General features: G+C 43.1%; 1 protein-coding gene and 1 non-coding gene across 2 annotated transcripts in view; both read left to right on the top strand.

The window, feature by feature from the left end:
- The first annotated feature begins 8,753 nt into the window (after nt 1-8,753).
- RTF2 (replication termination factor 2) overlaps nt 8,754-18,596 on the top strand; it is a 53,491-nt gene continuing 43,648 nt past the window's right edge. Inside the window, exons 1-4 of the mRNA XM_050745300.1 lie at nt 8,754-8,908; nt 13,458-13,552; nt 14,860-14,953; nt 17,500-17,639. Coding sequence (XP_050601257.1) covers nt 8,840-8,908; nt 13,458-13,552; nt 14,860-14,953; nt 17,500-17,639 — 398 coding nt within the window. The 5' untranslated portion in view covers nt 8,754-8,839. The remainder of the gene's footprint in view (nt 8,909-13,457; nt 13,553-14,859; nt 14,954-17,499; nt 17,640-18,596) is intronic.
- On the top strand, nt 15,831-15,931 carry LOC126929944 (small nucleolar RNA U13). The gene has a single exon (XR_007717375.1). It is a non-coding gene; the product is annotated as a small nucleolar RNA U13 (small nucleolar RNA).

Below are 18,596 nucleotides of genomic sequence, written 5' to 3'. Positions count from 1 at the left end.
TTTTATATTTTGTCTCAAATCTGTTACAAAGTATATTGGTTGGTGCAAAAGTAATTGCAGCTTTTGCCATGGAAAGTAATGGCAAAAACCACAATTGCCTTTGCATCATCCTAATAATATTAAATACAATCATGACTTTAAACATCATTTGCAGCACTCTTTTTTTTGGAAAAGTCTCTGTCACCCAAGTGAAGCCTCCAATGTTTACTTTTGTCACTCCAGTGCTTCTCCCTGAAGTCTGCAGGGAGATGGGGTAGAGGCCATGCTCTTAGGCACCGGATTGGTACTGGAAAACAAAGCTATCACCTGTGGTGGTGCAGCCAGGAAGGCGTGGTGTGGACAGGATGCTCATCATTGGGCACAGATATGAAAGTGGCACGGACATCCCCTCAACTCAAACCACCTCCTCTTCCTTTCCTTGTAGCTGAGTCTTCAGCTCACGTTGCCATGGTTACATCATGACTTCATTTTAAGTGAAGGTCTGGGTCTCCCAGGCGCATAAACACCTCTACAGCTTGGAAGAACATCTCCAGGCTGTAAGTCACCTGAAATGATACCAAGTCCTACTGCTATCTGCTACTCTTTCCTTGGTAGGCGCTTGTAAAATGTTGACTGCTGGAGACTGTCAACATTTTCAGTATTTGTTCAATATTTTCAGTGTTCAATATTGTTCAATATTTTCAATATGTCAACACTGTCAACATTCTCAATATTTTTATTGAGTTAGTCTCAGGGTCCTTAAAAGAAGGATCCCTTCTTTGTGAGGCTTAGTTCTCTACAATTGGACAGAGGCCCTCCAGGGGGCCTATTCTTTGAACAGCCATGATCTGCATCAGTTAGGACTCCTCTTACAAGGGATAGAAAATCATATCCAATCTGTCTTAAGCAGTAAAGGAAATTTATTAACTCATAGATCTTAAAATCATCCAGGGGCACACTAGCCGCACGGCTGGCTGGTTTCAGGGGCTCCAACAGTGTCATCCAGGACCAGTTTCTCGGTCCCACTTGCTCTGGGTTAACCCCCATGATTGCAAGGTGGTTTTTCCAGGTTACACTCTTCTTGATTCTTGGCCAGAGGAGAAGAAAAGACCTTCATTAGGCTTGGATTGGCTTAGATCGGGTGCCTGCTCCCGAAAGCTCCATGGTAAGCAGGGCATGGAACACCGAGGTTCATTTAGATCTGGAATTCCCACCCACCCCACACACACTCTCCCATATGTCCTGAGAGGTAACGGGATTGGTCTTTCAAGCATTGTGATGGGCCTGAGGTTTCATCTCTGAAATTAACAAGTTAGCCTGTCACCATTTCGTGGATGCGGAGAGAAGACATGAGATTCTGGGATCAGAGACTATGTCAGTGGTCCCCAAGACCACCTCCAGGTCCAGTGAGTCCCTAGGAAAATTCACAGGACTCAGAATAGAGTCATACTCACAGCTGTGACTTACTATATTGAACAGATACAAAGTAAGATCAGCAAGGGGAAGAGGTACCTGGGGTGAAATCTAGGGGAGACCAGGCACAAGCTTCCGAGAGTTTTCCCCCAGCGGAGTCACACAGGACACGCTTAATTCGCCCCAGTGACACTTGTGCCAACATGTGTGAAATGTTGTCAACCAAGAAAGCTCATGAGAGCCTCAGCAGCCAGGGTTTTACTGGGGGCTGATCAGGTGGGAAGCCTCTGTCTGGCATGTACCAAATTTCCAGACTCCCAGAAGGAAAGCAGGTGTTCAGTGTGAATCACGTTTATACAAACAGTTTAGGCACAATGAACCGTTCTTATAAATTCTGGCAATGGTGGGAACCCTCCCAAAATCCAAGTCTCCATGCACCAACCGAAGGTCAACCTCGCAGGCAGGCCTTCATAAGGATATTTGTCAGGCCTGCAGTGTTCGTTCTTTTGTGCATGGAGACAAAGGACTCTTTCTCCTGGCATCGCAAGCAACGTTGCTTCACCTTCACATCATTTCCCATGTCCCCCAAGTCCCAGGGGGTGATGCAGTGGCAGGCTCAGGTGGATGCTGATCACATAGGTTTGTGTCAAAGCCAAGGAACCTTAGCATAGGAATCCCCAATTTTTTACAAAGGGCTCTGAGCAAATCTGACCAGGCTTGGCCTCAGAGGGAGACATCATCTTTATACATATTTATATATGTAATATATGTTATAGCTATGCAATATAGATGTTAGATATGTAATATAGATGTTATATATGTGAGATATATAATATATAATATGTATTTTATATATATACACACACACATATTTAGACAGAGTCTTGCTCTGTCACCCAGGCTGGAATACAGTGGTGCGAACATAGCTCACTGCAGCCTCAAACTCCTGGGCTCAAGCGATTCTCTTGCCTCAGCCTGCAAAACTGCTGAGATTACAGGTGTGAGCCATCGTGCCTCGCCTTCATTTTTAATATGTTGCATACCAAACAAACCTGACCTCTGCTCTGGAAGGAGACATTATCTCTATCTTCCAAGGCTGTTGGAAGATGGTTAGACAACATCCTTTAAAAGACAGTTCACAACAAAATGCCATTGGTGCCTCTGCTCTGAATATGTGCAGAAAGGCAAGAGACCTTGGAGAACTGTGTCCTGACAGGATCCCCTAACAAAAGTCAGGAATATTGCTGGAAGAAGGAAGGATTAGGCCAGGCTTGGTGGCTCATGCCTGAAATCCCAGCACTTCGGGAGGCTAAGGCAGAAGGGTTGCATGAGCCCTGGAGTTTGAGAGCAGCCTGGGCAACAAAGCAAGATGCTGTCTCTATAAAAAAAATACAAAAAAATTAGCTGAGCCTGATAGTACACACCTGAAGTCTCAGCTACTCGGGAGGCTACAGTGGGAGGATCTCTTGAGCTCAGGAATTCGAGGCTGCAGTGAGCCATGATTACACCACTACACTCCAATCTGGACGACAGAGTGCAACTTCATTTCAAAAAACAGAAAATTAAAAAGAGGAGCGATTATTGTGAGGAGGCAAACAATAAATTTTTATTGCAGTGGATAAAATTATGTTTTATGCTTAATAACAGTGGCATATATTTATTAAATTATTACTACATTGCTACTAAAGCACTGTTCTAATGCTTTATATTCTTTTTTTTTTTTTTTTTGAGACGGAGTCTCGCTCTGTCCCCGGGCTGGAGTGCAGTGGCCGGATCTCAGCTCACTGCAAGCTCCGCCTCCCGGGTTTACGCCATTCTCCTGCCTCAGCCTCCCGAGTAGCTGCCCGCCACGTCGCCCGGCTAGCTTTTTGTATTTTTAGTAGAGACGGGGTTTCACCCTGTTAGCCAGGATGGTCTCGATCTCCTGACCTAGTGATCCGCCCGTCTCGGCCTCCCAAAGTGCTGGGATTACAGGCTTGAGCCACCGCGCCCGGCCTATATTCTTTAACTTAGTCGTTCATAAGTGAGTCTTTCATTGTGTTCTAATACGTAACGAAAAGTCCTTTTTTTTTTCTGAGATGAATCCACATTGAAGACCTTTGTCAACAAAATACAAAATGCTTGGGTGTAAAATAATGAAAAATGCTGCCGTGAGCTAAATGTGTTTCCTTCCTTTTTTTGAAACAGTGATTCCAGGGCGAATTTCTACTCATTAATAAGATGATTACTTCTGAAAAAAAACTTTCAAATAAAATTAAACACAATTTTTTAGCTTTTGGTAACTTTTTGCTGAGTATTTTTGCTTAATGCCCAGAATTCTGTACGGTTTCCTCCCAAGGAAGGAAGAGGAAATGGTGGGTGGTGTGGTGGTAGCAACTCGACCTCAACTAAGTCAAATTTCATCAGGAGGCTGGAAGTGGTGAAGAGCCCATGTTAGAGATCTTCCAGTTTGACAAGTGGTGGGGAGTTGTGTTTGTGGTTTCGTGGCAACTATGTTTTTTATAAACATCTTTTTAAAAATGTTATATTTTCCCTATGGATGCACCCCAGTCCTCTGAAAGTTGCCCATTTGTGTGTGCACTTATAAGGAGGTGAATCAAAGCTACTTGCTAATACCCTTTTCCTTTCATTCATTCATTTCTCAAATAGTCATTGAGCAGCTCCTACTTGTTCAGGCCTTTGCTGATGACTAGAGATGCTGCAGGAAACACAACAAAGGCTCTGGAGCATGGTGCTTTCTTTCCAGTCGAGGGAGATTTAAAAAACCAGGCAGGAGGTGGAGAGGAGCTCTTCTGGAATGCAAAATGTAAGGCAGTGCCGAAAACACTGTGTATCAAGATAAATAATATTTTGATGCAATTATTTTTAAGAAATAAAAATCAATGCAAAAAACTCCATAGTGAATAAGATGTCCAAATTTATATTTATAACATGATATTTGTGTGACAAATGCAAAGAAGAAAATAAAGCAAGATGGAGGTAGTGTGATGAGAGAGCAGTGCTATTTTGGATGGAGAGGTCAGGGAAGATGGCTCCAAGGAGGGGTCCCAGGAGCAGAGGGCTGGATCCCTTGAGGGGGCCAGCTGGGAACACATGAAGAGAAAGCGCATCCCTGGAGAAGGATCAGCAAGACATGTGCACAGAGGTAGGAGAGGAGGGTGGCCAGTGTGGCTGGAACCTAGTAAGGAAAGGAACAGTGGCCCACATTAGCTGGGAGCGGTGGCCAGGGGCCAGTTCATTCAAAGTTTTGTATATTGCCAGAATATTTTGAATATTTCCCTAAAACTGCCAATGAAAAGTAATTTTTATCTTGAATTATCTCAGGATTTGCCTCAGTTTTCTACTTTGTTTTAACCGTCTTTGGGACTCCTTCCTGTGTATGACCTTGAAGGATGCTTGTAAAGTTCTTCAAACATTTTTCATATCTACTGTCTTAGTCCATTTTGTGCTGCATTAACAGAATAAGAACAGATTTATTTCTTGCAGTTCTGGAGGCTGGGAACTCCAAGGTCAAGGGGCCTGCATCTGGCAAGGGCTTTTGTGCTGCATAGTCCCATGGTGGAAGGTGGAAGGACAAGAGAGCAAGAGAGGGTCGAACTCAATGTTGTAACAAGTCCACTGTCTCATCACTAACCCACTCCCAAGATAACAACATGAATCCAGTCATGAGAGCAGAGCCCTCGGGTCCTAATCACCTCTTATCAGGCCCCAGCTCCCAACGCTGTTGCACTGGGATTAAATTTCCAACACATGAAATTTGGGGGACACATTCAAAGCATAGCATATAGTTTAAAAAATGTTTAATGCCAACTCTTAAAATGAGTTATGCTAAGTGCGGCTATGGAAGAGCACATGAGCAGAGCTATCAGGAAATCAAACTTGCCATGGCTCAGAAGTCTGAAACGGCCCGGGCGCGGTGGCTCATGCCTGTAATCCCAGCACTTTGGGAGGCCGAGGCGGGTGGATCATGAGGTCAGGAGTTCAAGACCAGCCTGGCCAACATGGTGAAACCCCGACTCTACTAAAAATACAAAAAATTGCCTGGGCGTGGTGGTGCATGCCTGTAATCCCAGCACTTTGCGAGGCTAAGGCAGGCAGATCACGAGGTCAGGAGTTCTAGACCAGCCTGACCAATGTGGTGAAACCCCGTCTTTATTAAAAACACAAAAAATTCGCCAGGCATGATGGCACATGCCTGTAATTGCAGCTACTCAGGAGGCTGAGGCAGGAGAATCGCTTGAACATGGGAGGTGGAGGTTGCAGTGAGCTGAGATTGCACCACTGCAGTCTAGCATAGGCAACAGAGCAAGACTCCATCTCAAAAACAACAACAACAAGAAACAAAAAAAAAAAAGAAGTCTGAAATATTTGAGACCTACTATAAGGACTTACTATAACAGCATTTAAAATACTGGTTCTTAGCCTGAGATTCAGAAGGCTGTGAGTAAAATACAAACATGTATACGCTATGTGAAATGTCATATGTGCTAATCAATACTTTTCTGGAGACTTAGTACGAAGTTTTCATCAAATTCTCAAACAGGTCCAATGACTCCCAAAAGGTTAAGAAATACTGGTTTTGCTAAAGAGTAATGATTCTCTTTTTTATCATTTCATTCCTCTGCTTCCCTGAAAATCCATGGCTTGACGAGGACAAAGTTGTCTCCAAAGATGCTTGTAAGGGAATAACCTTTATTAGTTCATTCAACAAGGCACTGGAAGCAGCAGCAGACAATGATGACATCTGCTTCCCAGCAGAGCTGGAAGAATAAATGGCTTAAGTCCAGTAAAGTGCTGAACACAGCACCTGACATGGCAGCCAGCTCTCAACACATATCTGCTACCAATGATCATAAACCTCACAAAAGTTCTAGCTGTGTATAGTCTGAGGCACAGAGCAGCCTAGAGACCAATATTCTAAAAGAGGAAACCAATGAGGAAGAGAAAAATTCCAGCTGCCTGAGCTAGAACACCAGCACAGCCTGTACTGCTGGGTTTTATCAGCAGCATTTGGAGAAGCAGTTAAGTCAGATGGGCCTCATGGGAGACAGCCCCTCATCTTCTACTCCTTCTACTCACCAGCTGTGGGACCCTGAACGAAGACAACTTGGGGTTTTCATTTGTAAAATAGGAGGCATTATACCCTCTAACTTCTAACGTTGTTGTGAGTCCAAAGTGAAAGAATGCCTACAAATCTCTCAGTGCATGCACGGTCATGTCTTAGAGCCGCTATTTTTTATTTTTCTTCCCCAAATGAGAAAAGAACACTGGTTTGAGCCTTTCTAAACTCGCTGGTGTTTCTGCTGTTCTGCATCTGACCTTCTGTCCTTTGCTGTGAGAAAGAACTAATCCCAGCACTCATTCCCGGGTCTCTCACTAGCCACGTGACCTTGAAGGAGTCATTTGATCTTTCCACGCTTCTGCTTCCTCACTAGTAAATGGAATTCTAATAGTATTAACCAGTTTTAGTATCTGCCAAAACTAGGCTTTTGACCCCTTTCTCAATGAATCTGTACTTTCTTTTGGTTTACTGAGGAAATGTACTCATACATTGAGTGTGCCAAAGACTTCTAGGCACTGATGATACAATGTGGAATAAAATGAAGTCCTGGCTGGGCTTGGTGGCTCACGTCTGTAATCCTAGCACTTTGGGAGGCCGAGGCAGGTGGACCACCTGAGGTCAGCCTGGCCATCATGGTGAAGCCCCATCTCTACTAAAAATACAAAAATCAGCCAGGCATGGTAGTGGACACCTGTAATCTCAGCAACTGGGGAGGCTGAAGCAGGAGAATCGCTTGATCCTGGGAGGTTGAGGTTGCAGTGAGCCGAGATCACATCACTGCACTCCAGTCTGGGCAACAGATCGAAACTCTGTCTCAAAAATAAAAAATAAAAAAATAAAATAAAAAATAAAAAATAAATAAGATAAAAACGAAATCCCTACCCTTATAGAGCTTACAGTTATTGTGGTTAGCATAGAAATAAATCATAAATCAATCAGAGACCAACTAATTAAAGGGATTTTTTTAAATTCCCATTAATCACAGTAACAAGTACCCCAAGCTGACATATAGCCCTTTAAGTTTTCACATCCACATATTTTCTGGGCAACTCTTCCCAAGTAAAAAATATTTTCAGCATTTTAGTTTCATGTAGGTCAACAGGGCAACATCCAATCATAAAGATCTGCCTTCTTGGCAATGCAGAAATTTTCCCATCATATATATGTACAAATACATACACACACACATACATACATAATGACAGAGTCATGCTCTGTTGCCTAGGCTGGAGCGCAGTGGCATGATCATAGCTCACTGCAACCTTGAATTCCTGGGCTCAGGCAATCCTTCCTCCCACCTCAGCCTCCGGAGCCACCGGGACTACAAAAGCTTACCACAACGCCCGGCTAATTTTTCTAATTTTTCTTTCAAGATGGGGTCTCACCATGTTGTCCAGGCTGACCTGGAACTCCTGGGCTCAAGTGCTCCTCCCATCTCGGCCTCCCAAAGTGCTGGGATTATAGGCACTTTCCCATAATATTTATAATAATTAAAGGAACTAGATAGGCAATCGCCTAAGAGCCGACAGACAATCATGGATTTTTAGCAAGGGATTTGTGTTCTTATAGATAAAATACAGCCTGTCTCTTGGAACGGGCATAACAACGTCACTGTATGTTTTATAAGAACTATTGTATCGTCTATTAATGATACTTGATTGTTAATAAATTTTTTTTAGCCTGGGCTTCAGGAAACCGTGAATGAAATACACACACGCACAAACTGTATGCAAAATTTCACACACATGCCATCTACAATATGCATGGCAACACCAGAAAGTTCCAGGCCTTAGGGAGGGTCTTACTTCCTAGAATCTGCTGTAACATCACTTCACAGGATTTGCTGTAAGTGCTTGAGTCACAGTTGGCGCTCAATAAAGATGCGTTCTCCTTTTAAACACAAAAATGTCCATTAATACGGCAGATTCCGTTCTTAGGCATCATTAATCGCAGAAACAAGAGGGCGGCCCTTTTTCCCAAGGCGCTCTCAGTCCAGGGATGTGCCCGCTCCGCAGCCACATAAGCTGTCGTGGGATAGGGTCAAAGAGGTCAAAGCGCGGTGGGTGCGCACGGGCCGCCCACGCCCTCGCTGCCCTCCCGGAGCGTGGGCAAGTAATTCCGATTGTGCAGCAGAAACCCAGGGTCTCACGGGAAAAAGGAAACCCGCCGGCGCCCAGCCTCCAAGCGACGCTCTCCATGACAACGGCACTTGGCAACGGCCCCGCCCCACCCCGCTACGTGGGGACTAGCGTGCTGCCCCGCCCCGCTACGTCGCGACCAGCGTTTGCGTCACGGTGGTGCGCCGGAAGTGGCTGAGGATTGCGCCAGAAATCCCGGAAGTGGCAGCTTTAGAATTTTGCTGCTGGCTCTGACTCCCGTCCTGCGATGGGTTGTGACGGGGGAACAATCCCCAAGAGGCATGAACTGGTGAAGGGGCCAAAGAAGGTTGAGAAGGTCAGTGATGTGGGCGGGCTGTTGGGGACCGGGGGTGGTGGGAATTTGACGACCCCAGGAAACGAGAGGAAGTAAGAAGAGGGAGCCAGCGGGATTCCAGACCTAGCTGCGGTCTTTTATTCCATTCACAGGACTCAAAATTAACAACAGTATTAAGAGTGGACATTCAATGAGTGCTGACTATTGCCATTCACTGGACAGTAATCTTAACAGGGGATATCGCATGTAATTATCACAGTAGCCCTGTGGCTACATACTGTCATCTTCATTTTCAGGCATGGAAGTTGAGGCTCAAAAGGAGAAAGTTGCAAAGCTAGTAAATGGCAGAGCTAGGATTTGAACCCTACCTGCGGCTAGTAGCAATAATACAAATACCTAGTGTATATTGAGTTTTGTATACACTAACTTCATTTGCTCAGAGAAGCCTTCCCAAACTGTTCCCTTACCACATCCTTTTATAGACTGTCTTATCACCCTGCACACGGCTGTTCGTGGTTGATTTGTATCAGTCTTCCCCGCTAGACGGTAAGTTCTTGATAGCAGAGGCTGCCCCTTTTTTTCTCTGCAACTAGCATAGTTCCTGGCACAGTAAATATTCTGAATAAATAAATGAGTGAGTAATCCCTAATCTCACAAGCAATGGAGGAAATTATAATCATTTCTTTGCTACTGACAGGGACACTGAGTCCAGGGATATTAAAAAGTGACTAAGATCACACAGCTGGTAGGTAGTGAAGCCAGGATTCCCATCCACTTATTTGGAATTTCAAAGTTAGCACTAGTAATTACTTTTTAATGATAAAATATTTGTAAAGCACCTAGTAGAGTGCCTGGCACACGTGGAGACTTCATGTATTCTGATTCAGGAGCCAGAGAGTTTGTTTTAAAAGGTAAACCCCTTACGTCACAATTGCATTTGAAGCATTCCAGTGACTTCCCATCACATTAAGAATAAAATCTCATCAGGCGCTGTGAGCAGACCCAGCCTGTGTTTCTGACCTCATCTTCTGCCCCTCTCCACCTCTTTCATACTGTTCTAGCTAAACAGGCCTCTTGTTCTTCAACTTGGAGTGTGAATTCATCCATCTGAAATATTCTTCACTGAGACTGTCACATGATGAGTTTCTTTACTTCATTCAGTTCTTTACTCAGATGTTATCTGTCCACTGTAGCTGAAATGTGCCTCACTTCCAATATTGTTTCTTCTCTTCTTTACAGTGCCTACCACTGTGTTATTTGTTTGTTGTCTCTTTCCCACGTAGACAGGAACCTTGGGTGTCCTGTCTGTAACCCCTACCATGTGTCTGCCACGTAATAGACACCTAAAATACATGTGTGAATGTGAGAATGAATGAATACCCAAGAGGATGAAGTGTATCCTCTGATCATACCTACATTTAAACAGGCTAATGCTGGATAATTAGCATTCGTGAGTGCTTTTTTGGCTTTTACCAAAAAAGTGTTCAGCTCAGTTTTGTTTTCTTGTGCCCTGGGCTGAAAAAGAGTAGCTTAATGAAAGGCTTCACAAGAAACAGGTGTCGGAAGAGGGTAGAAAAGAAGGAAGAACGATTCAAAAAAGCCAGAATGCCTAGGCAGGATGGATTTTTGTTGTCACTATTCACACAACAAATGCTTAATAAGTGGTTACCATATATACATTGTTGTAGGCCCCAGGGATATAGCAGTGAACAAGACAGAGTCTAGCCCTGGTGGAGCTTACATTTCAAATCAGTATTGTGAAATCTGCCCTGGTTCCTAACGCAGAGCACCTAAATTCCTTGTAATGTCCTGGGTGACAGAATCATCTTTTGTTCTAATAAGGCAATTCTTGGTGAGCTCCTGGATGGGGACTGGTCACCAGAAACACCAAACCAAGATTAGAAGCGTGGAACTTTCAACCCCACCTCACCCCCATCCTTTAGGGAGGAGAGGAATTGGGCATGGAGTTAATAATCCATCATGCCTACATGGGGGGGTCTCCATAAAGAAGTTGAGGGTTTGGAGATTTTCTGGGTTGCCAACCACATCCACATGCCAGGAGAGTTACTCACCCCAGCTCCATGGGGACAGCCCTGCACTTTGGACCCTTGCAGACTATACCCTATGTGCTTCTTTATCTTGCGATTTATTTGTGTCCTTAAAATGTATTTGTAATAAGTCAGCAATGGTAACTGAACTGTTTTCCCACATCTGTGAGACACTAGCAGATTATCAAACCTGAGTGGGGGATTGTGGTAGCCTTTGATTTATAGACAGAAGCACGGGTGACAACTTTTGAACTTGTGATTAGCATCTAAATTTGGGGTAGGGGACAGTATTATGGGACTGAGCCCTTAACCTTTGGGATTTGAGGCCATATCCAAATAGATGGTATCAGAGTTGAGTTTAATTGTGAGACATCTGGCTGCTATCAGAGAATTGCTTGGTGTGGGGAAAATCCCATACATTTTGTCAGAAGTGTTCTGGAAGTATTGAGTGTTGTGAGTGAAAGTATAGAAAAAACACTTGTCTGGCCGGGCGCGGTGGCTCACGCCTGTAATCCCAGCACTTTGGGAGGCCGAGGTAGGCGGATCACAAGGTCAGGAGATCGAGACCATCCTGGCTAACACAGTGAAACCCTGTCCCCACTACAAATACAAAAAATTAGCTGGGCGTGGTGGCGGGCACCTGTAGTCCCAGCTGCTCAGGAGGCTGAGGCAGGAGAATGGCATGAACCCAGGAGGCGGAGCTTACAGTGAGCCGAGATAGCGCCACTGCACCCCAGCCTGGGCGACAGAGCGAGACTCCGTCTCAAAAAAGAAAAAAAACCAAAAAACACTTGTCTTTTCAGTACAGATATGTAAAAACTTAAAAGATGAAAGACCCTAGAAAAGAAGAGAGACCCTGGTAAAGACATTTTTTACTGCTTTTTGGAGGGAACCAAGTTTTAAAGGCCTGGATAAGGAGTGATTTGTCACTTTTCTCCCTGTCCCCAACTCTCTGAGGTGCTTTTTGAATATAACCTAACCTCTTGGTGCCTCGCTTTCCTTATCTACAAAAGTGAAAATACTAACTCATAGGGTTTTTCTGAGGATTAAAAAGTTAAGTCATGGAAACTGCTTAGCACGGTGCCTGGCACACAGTAAGCGCTTAAGCAGTTTTTACTTTAAAAATGAAATTCAGAGGGCCAGGTGTGTTGGCTTACACCTGTAAACTCAGCACTTGGGGAGAGTGAGGCAGGAGGATCACTTGAGCCCAGCAGTTGGAGAACAGCCTGGGCAACACAGGGAGATCTCTTCAGAAAAATAAAATAAAGTTAGCGGGGAATAGTGGCACTTGCTTGTGGTCCTAGCTACTTTGGAGGCTAAGGAGGAGGATTGCTTGAGCCCAGGAAAATTGAGGCTGCAGTGAGCTGTGATTGTGCCACTGCAGCCCAGCCTGGGCAACAGAGCAAGACCCTGTCTCAAAAAATAAATTAATAAAATAAATTCAGCGGGATTGTTTTTGTTGTCTTTTTTTCTTTTCTCTTCCTATTTTCTTCCAAATGTGCCGTCCTGTTAAATTATTCAGGTTTGGCATTTGAAGACTGGGGAAGAGTGGTGCAGTCTAACAGTGAAGACTGGGGAAGAGTGGTGCAGTCTAACAGTGAAGGGAAAATAGGAATGGGAAGGAGTAGGACATGGAATATGATGTATGTGGAAATGTCATTCGAGGGCCAGGGAGGGTCTTATGTCTGGATTTTCATACTGTAGATAAAGTTTGATGTATCCCTTAGTAAATAAGCCCCAAAACACTTATTTCTGTTAAATTGAACATTTTATGAAGTGTTATGTAGTCTTTGTTCTGAACTTTTTAAAAAAAATGCTTGTCGTCTTAGTTCTTAAGTCTTTAAAATCTGCCATAACTGAGGGGGCTTTCCCATTGTTAGAAATTAACACACTTTGTTTTTCTCTTTTGTACTTTTGTATGGCCTCCCTAATTTATTATGAAGATTCAGATGTTAATATTTGTATGTGGCTTGCATGAATAGTTTAATAATTTTATATAAACTCTTTTTCTTTGTACATGTCATATGTAGATGGGCCTTTATTTGATGTAGTATCAATTACTTGTGACTTTTAAAATCCTGACTTCAGCCAGGCACAGTTGCTCATGCTTGTAATTCCAGCACTTGGGGTGGCTGAGATGGCGGATCAGTGGAGTCCAGGAGTTTGAGAGCAACATGGCAAAACCACGTCTCTACAAAAAATACGGAAATTAACCAGGCGTGGTGGTGTGCACCTATAGTCCCAGCTACTCCGGAGGCTGAGGTGGGAGGATTGCTTGAGTCCGGGAGGTGGAAGCTGCAGTGAGCAAAGATTGTGCCACTACACTCCAGCCTGGGCAACAGAGTGAGACCCCGTCTCAAAAACAAACAAAACCCAACTTCCTATGTCATTTTCATTATCTTTGATTTAAAAAAGAAAAATCATTACAGTGTGGTATTACCGAATATACTTTTATATGTAGAATTGTGAACCATGTGTCTTTCAGAGATGAAAATTAATTGAATTTTTTTGTTTTTTATTAGGTCGACAAAGATGCTGAATTAGTAGCCCAATGGAACTATTGTACTCTAAGTCAGGAAATATTAAGACGACCAATAGTTGCCTGTGAACTTGGCAGGTATGGTTTTTACAGTTAATGAAGATGAGTTTATGAAGTGATTTTGAGGAGAATTTTGATGTGTAAATGCAGTTTTCCCTTCATCAAGCGTGAATTATCCCAAGTAGATTTGTGAGGCATAGGCTATAGTTCCCTGTCTCTGAACATAGTTCTGCACTCTTCTAGTCAGTTTGGTTTATTTAATCCATGGTTTGAAAACTCAGGGGCCGGGCCGGGCCGGGCGCAATGGCTCACGCCTGTAATCCCACCACTTTGGGAGGCTGAGGAGGAAGGGTCACTTAAGTCCAGGAGTTCGAGACTAGTCTGGGCAATATAGTGAAACCACACCTCTACAAAAAAATAAAATTAGCCTGGCATGGTGGCATGTTCCTGTAGTCCCAGCTGTTCAGGAGGCTGAGGCAGGAGGAGCCTGTGAGTCTGGGAGGTTGAGGCTGTAGTAAGCTATAATTCCACCACTGTACCCCAGCCTGTGCAAGAGTGAGACCCTGTCTCAAAAAAAAAAAAAAAAAACAAACTCAGGGGCCAATAGAAGCTAAGTTATAAGCATAAACACATGAAGGAGCCATGCGAGGAACAGGAGGGAATGGCAGGGAATGGAGAATACTGGAGAGTCTGTGTCCTGTCCAAAGCGGGAGCTGCCACTCAGTTCCAGCCAGTTTTTACAGCTCAATGATGTGGGCCTAGTGATTCCACACCTTCTGGTTTTAATTTTTAAAGAAAAATAGGAAATGTGTGCTTATACATTAAATTTCCCAATTAAAAAAATCCTTGTTCAGGTTACATTCAGCCTTCTAACTGCCAGTTTGCCACCTTTGATTTAAACTAATTTCTGGCTGGACACATTGGCTCATGCCTGTAATCCCAGCACTTTGGGAGGCTGAGGTAAGCGAATCACCTGAGGTCAGGAGTTTGAGACCAGCCTGGCCAATATGGTAAAACCCCGTGTCTACTAAAAATACAAAAATCAGCCAGGCATGGTGGTGGGTGCCTGTAATCCCAGCTACTTGGGAGGCTGAGGCAGGAGAATTGCTTGAACCAGGGAGGCGGAGGTTGCAGTGAGCCGAGATTGCACCATTGCACTCCAGTCTGGGCGACAAGAGTGAAACACTGTCTCAAATAAATAAATAAATAATTTCCTTCTTTGTATGCTCGGAAATAGTTGAAACGGTTAAATTTACTTTTTAATAATTCAGGGCATTTCTCTTATCAAATGTAAATGACTTTTGGATTGTGGTCAGTTTATTCTTCCTCCTTTGGTTATTTGAAAGTTGCTTGTTGACATAATATTCTAATACTTACTATTGCAGACTTTATAACAAAGATGCCGTCATTGAGTTTCTCTTGGACAAATCTGCAGAAAAGGCTCTTGGGAAGGCAGCATCTCACATTAAAAGCATTAAGGTAACACTAGTGATTCTGAAGTGCTGTGAGGGTCTGAAAAGTGGCTGAGGTTTATTTTATAGAATTTATACACGTTAAAGACTGAACTCAGAAATTTGGGATTCCATTCCCACCCAGGGTGGGTGGGAATATCTAATACACATATGATCTTGGGAAGTCACGTAAATCTCAAGCCACGAGTTCCACCATGCGTACTTCCTTCATTATAAATCTGTTGTGATTTCACCTGTGTGCTGTGCTGTGAAAATTTTGATGTTCTGTATTAATGTTGGGAGGCATTATTTTTGTAATTAAGATTCACCTTATTGGATTTTGGGTTTGGAAGGTACTTTTGTAGAATTAGAGAATTTTATGGATCACTGTTAAATCATGTGGTTACCATCTGGTGATTAGAGGTTCTGATTGACAGTTAAAGTTCTTCCATAAAAGTTGAAAAAACAAGTTTTTTTGATAAAGGAAGTTTCTTGAGAGGACACAGCTTTTTAAATGTGGTCAGTGGGAGAAAAGAAAGGTAGTGAAGAATTTGAGAACCATGAGGCTAGTCAAACCTTCGTCTCACTGTAAATGACTTACTTGAGGCCACGTGGCTAGTGAAGTACTTAAACCAGAACCAGATCCCTTAACTCCCAGTCTAAGGCTCTAGGTTTTGCCTTCTTTTTCTTTCTTTCGTATTATTATATTAGGCTTTTTGTTCCAATTCTTGGGATTGATTACAGGATATGTTCGTTTCAGGCAAATTTGTAATTCTGAAATGTAGCTAATGATAGTGCTGTAGAAATTATTCTGATTTTAGTGGTCTTTTACCTTGTGAAAGAGAATTTATTCCTGAAGAACCTGTGGTAGTATGAATCGTCTTACATCAAAAATGTGATGGACGATTCTTTAGTAGTTCATAAGTGCTATGATTGGGTTTTCACTTGCATGTGTAAGATGTGCCTCTCTCAAACCTTGTGACATCAGCACATTACCCATCTGATGAGAAAAAAATTGCAGTTATTGAAATTAATTCTTACAGTTCGATACTTAAAATACATGTAATATTCAGTTTTATATGGTTGAATCTTTAATGGAAAAAAATCTCCAAGAAATTACAACGGTAAAGAAAAAAAAGGATACAAATAAAACAATGCTAACACATAGGATTGTCACTACTGTCAATTGATAGTCCACAAATACTTGGAGCGGAGAACTCACTGAGACACGTGCTGATTCTCAGCCAGGAGAATTAGGTTGAATTTGGATGAATGGTGATTTGCCTTTGGAGACACTCAGCTGCTCTCTAGAGTGTTGAAGTCAAAATGGTCTCGTTAAATATGAAGAAGTGCCTTGAATGCGAAAGTAGAGCTATTGTATCAAATTCTTTGTAAAGTTGGAAATTCTTGAAAACCTGAATGGCTGTGTCTTGGAGTATGACAGTATTTTCTGGCTAATATTCTGCCTTAGCTTTTAGGCCATGGCCTCAGATTTTACTGTCTATTCAATGATTTATATATATATATATTTTTTTTTGTTTTGCTTTTTTCAACAATTATATAAATATAGATGGTCGGTAACATGAAGCAGCCTCAGGAGAGAAAGCATTCCGTTCTGGGTGGAAGCCATGCAAAACTTTCTCTTAGTGGAGTAATTTTTTATGTGAGAAGGTACTTTTCCTTAAGTTAAAAAAATTTGTATAGTAGAAATAACTAATTTACTTGCTAGTCAGTGAATTGAAAAGATCTTGTTTTCTGTTTTCTTTTCTTTTCTTTTTTTTTTTTTTTTTGAGATGGAGTTTCTCTCTTGTTGTCCAGGCTCGAGTGCAATGGCATGATCTCAGCTCACTGCACCTCCGCCTCCTGGGTTCAAGTGATTCTTCTGCCTCAGCCTCCTGAGGAGCTGGGATTACAGGCGTGCTCCACCATGCCTGGCTAATTTTGTATTTTTAGTAGAGAGAAGGTTTCTTCATGTTGGTCAGGCTGGTCTTGAACTCCCGATGTCAGGTGTTCTGCCCACCTCGGCCTCCCAAAGTGCTGGGATTACAGGCGTGAGCCACCATGTCCCAGCCTTGTTTTCTGTTTTCTATTTATGGTTTAATATTATATCTGTGTTTCTGGCCGGGTGCAGTGGCTCAAGCCTGTAATCCCAGCACTTTGGGAGGCCGAGACGGGCGGATCACGAGGTCACAAGATCAAGACCATCCTGGCTAACACGGTGAAACCCCGTCTCTACTAAAAAATATAAAAAACTAGCCGGGCAAGGTGGCGGGCGCCTGTAGTCCCAGCTACTCAGGAGGCTGAGGCAGGAGGATGGTGTGAACCTGGGAGGCGGAGCTTGCAGTGAGCTGAGATCAGGCCACTGCAGTCCAGCCTGGGGGACAGAGTGAGACTCCGTCTCAAAAAAAAAAAAAAAAAATTATATCTGTGTTTCTTATGGACCAGAGGAAAGTAACTATGGGGAAGAGATTTTGATGGGAAGGGCTAGAATAACAATTTGTTGACTTAGGTGGTTAAGGCAAAGGATGATCTATTTATCAGATGAATTGTTAAAATATTAATGGTTTTTCCCAGAATGTGACAGAGCTGAAGCTTTCTGATAATCCTGCCTGGGAAGGGGATAAAGGAAACACTAAAGGTGACAAACATGATGACCTCCAGCGGGCACGTTTCATCTGCCCCGTTGTGGGCCTGGAGATGAATGGCCGACACAGGTTAGTGACGCACCTGGGACAGATGATGTGGGAGGCTGGAGGAATAATGCTGGTCTTGGTAGCAGTGGTGCCATAGCTTAGCAATCATGTGGCTTTCTTTCTGGTGTCCTTGGTTTGGTAGCGTCTTAGAGGAAATGGTGCTCAGTCATGAGCACATTCATTTCCATCAGCCATTGCTACAGGACTTCCTGCAAGACCTAGCCTAGTCTGTGGCCTTCTGTTCTTGAGGTAGGGAAACAAAACCTGAAGTGAAGTGGGATTCTGAAAAGTTCTCATGTGACGCTTATGAAACCTGAGTTTAGTTCTTAGATCATCTTTTCCTGTGGGACAGAAAGCAAAGGGCAAATGTTTCCCATCAAGCAAATCCCATTTCCTTCTAGTTACTAATTTTTAATTTTTATTATGTTTTATAGTTTTATTTGTATCCTTTTTTTTGTTTTGTTTTGGTTTGGTTTGGTTTGGTTTTAGTAGAGATGAGATCTCACTTTGTTGCCCAGGCTGGTCTTAAGTTACTGGCCTCAAGTGATCCTCCTGCCCAAGTACCCCAAGTGCTGGGATTGTAGGCATAAGCCATCACGCCCAGCCACTAAGTTTTATTTTTGTAGAGATAGGGTCCCCCTATGTTGGCCAGGCTGGATTCAAATTCCTGGCCTTGAATGATCTTCCCAAAGCGCTGAGATAACATGTGGGAGCCACTGCACTTGGTCACAAATGCTGAAAGTTATGCAGTAGCAGGCAGAGTTATGGAACCTGTGGTTAATCAGTCAACCAAGGCTCAAAAAAATGGTAACCTACCTTGAATATGTAACAGATTCCCTGGCTATAGCACCAGGAATCTCATGGTTGAGATTTTGTGTAGCAAATGTAAGCAACCTGTATATTTTCCTCTTTCAAAAATATGAAGAGTTGAATGGGTTAGTACATGCTTTTTCATAGGATGTCTCACTAAGCAAAAGT

Source organism: Macaca thibetana, chromosome 10 (assembly GCF_024542745.1).
Source record: "Macaca thibetana thibetana isolate TM-01 chromosome 10, ASM2454274v1, whole genome shotgun sequence".
NCBI classification, from domain to species: domain Eukaryota; kingdom Metazoa; phylum Chordata; class Mammalia; order Primates; family Cercopithecidae; genus Macaca; species Macaca thibetana.
Note: the sequence above shows the minus strand (reverse complement) of the source record. Positions and strands in the feature narration are given on the sequence as shown.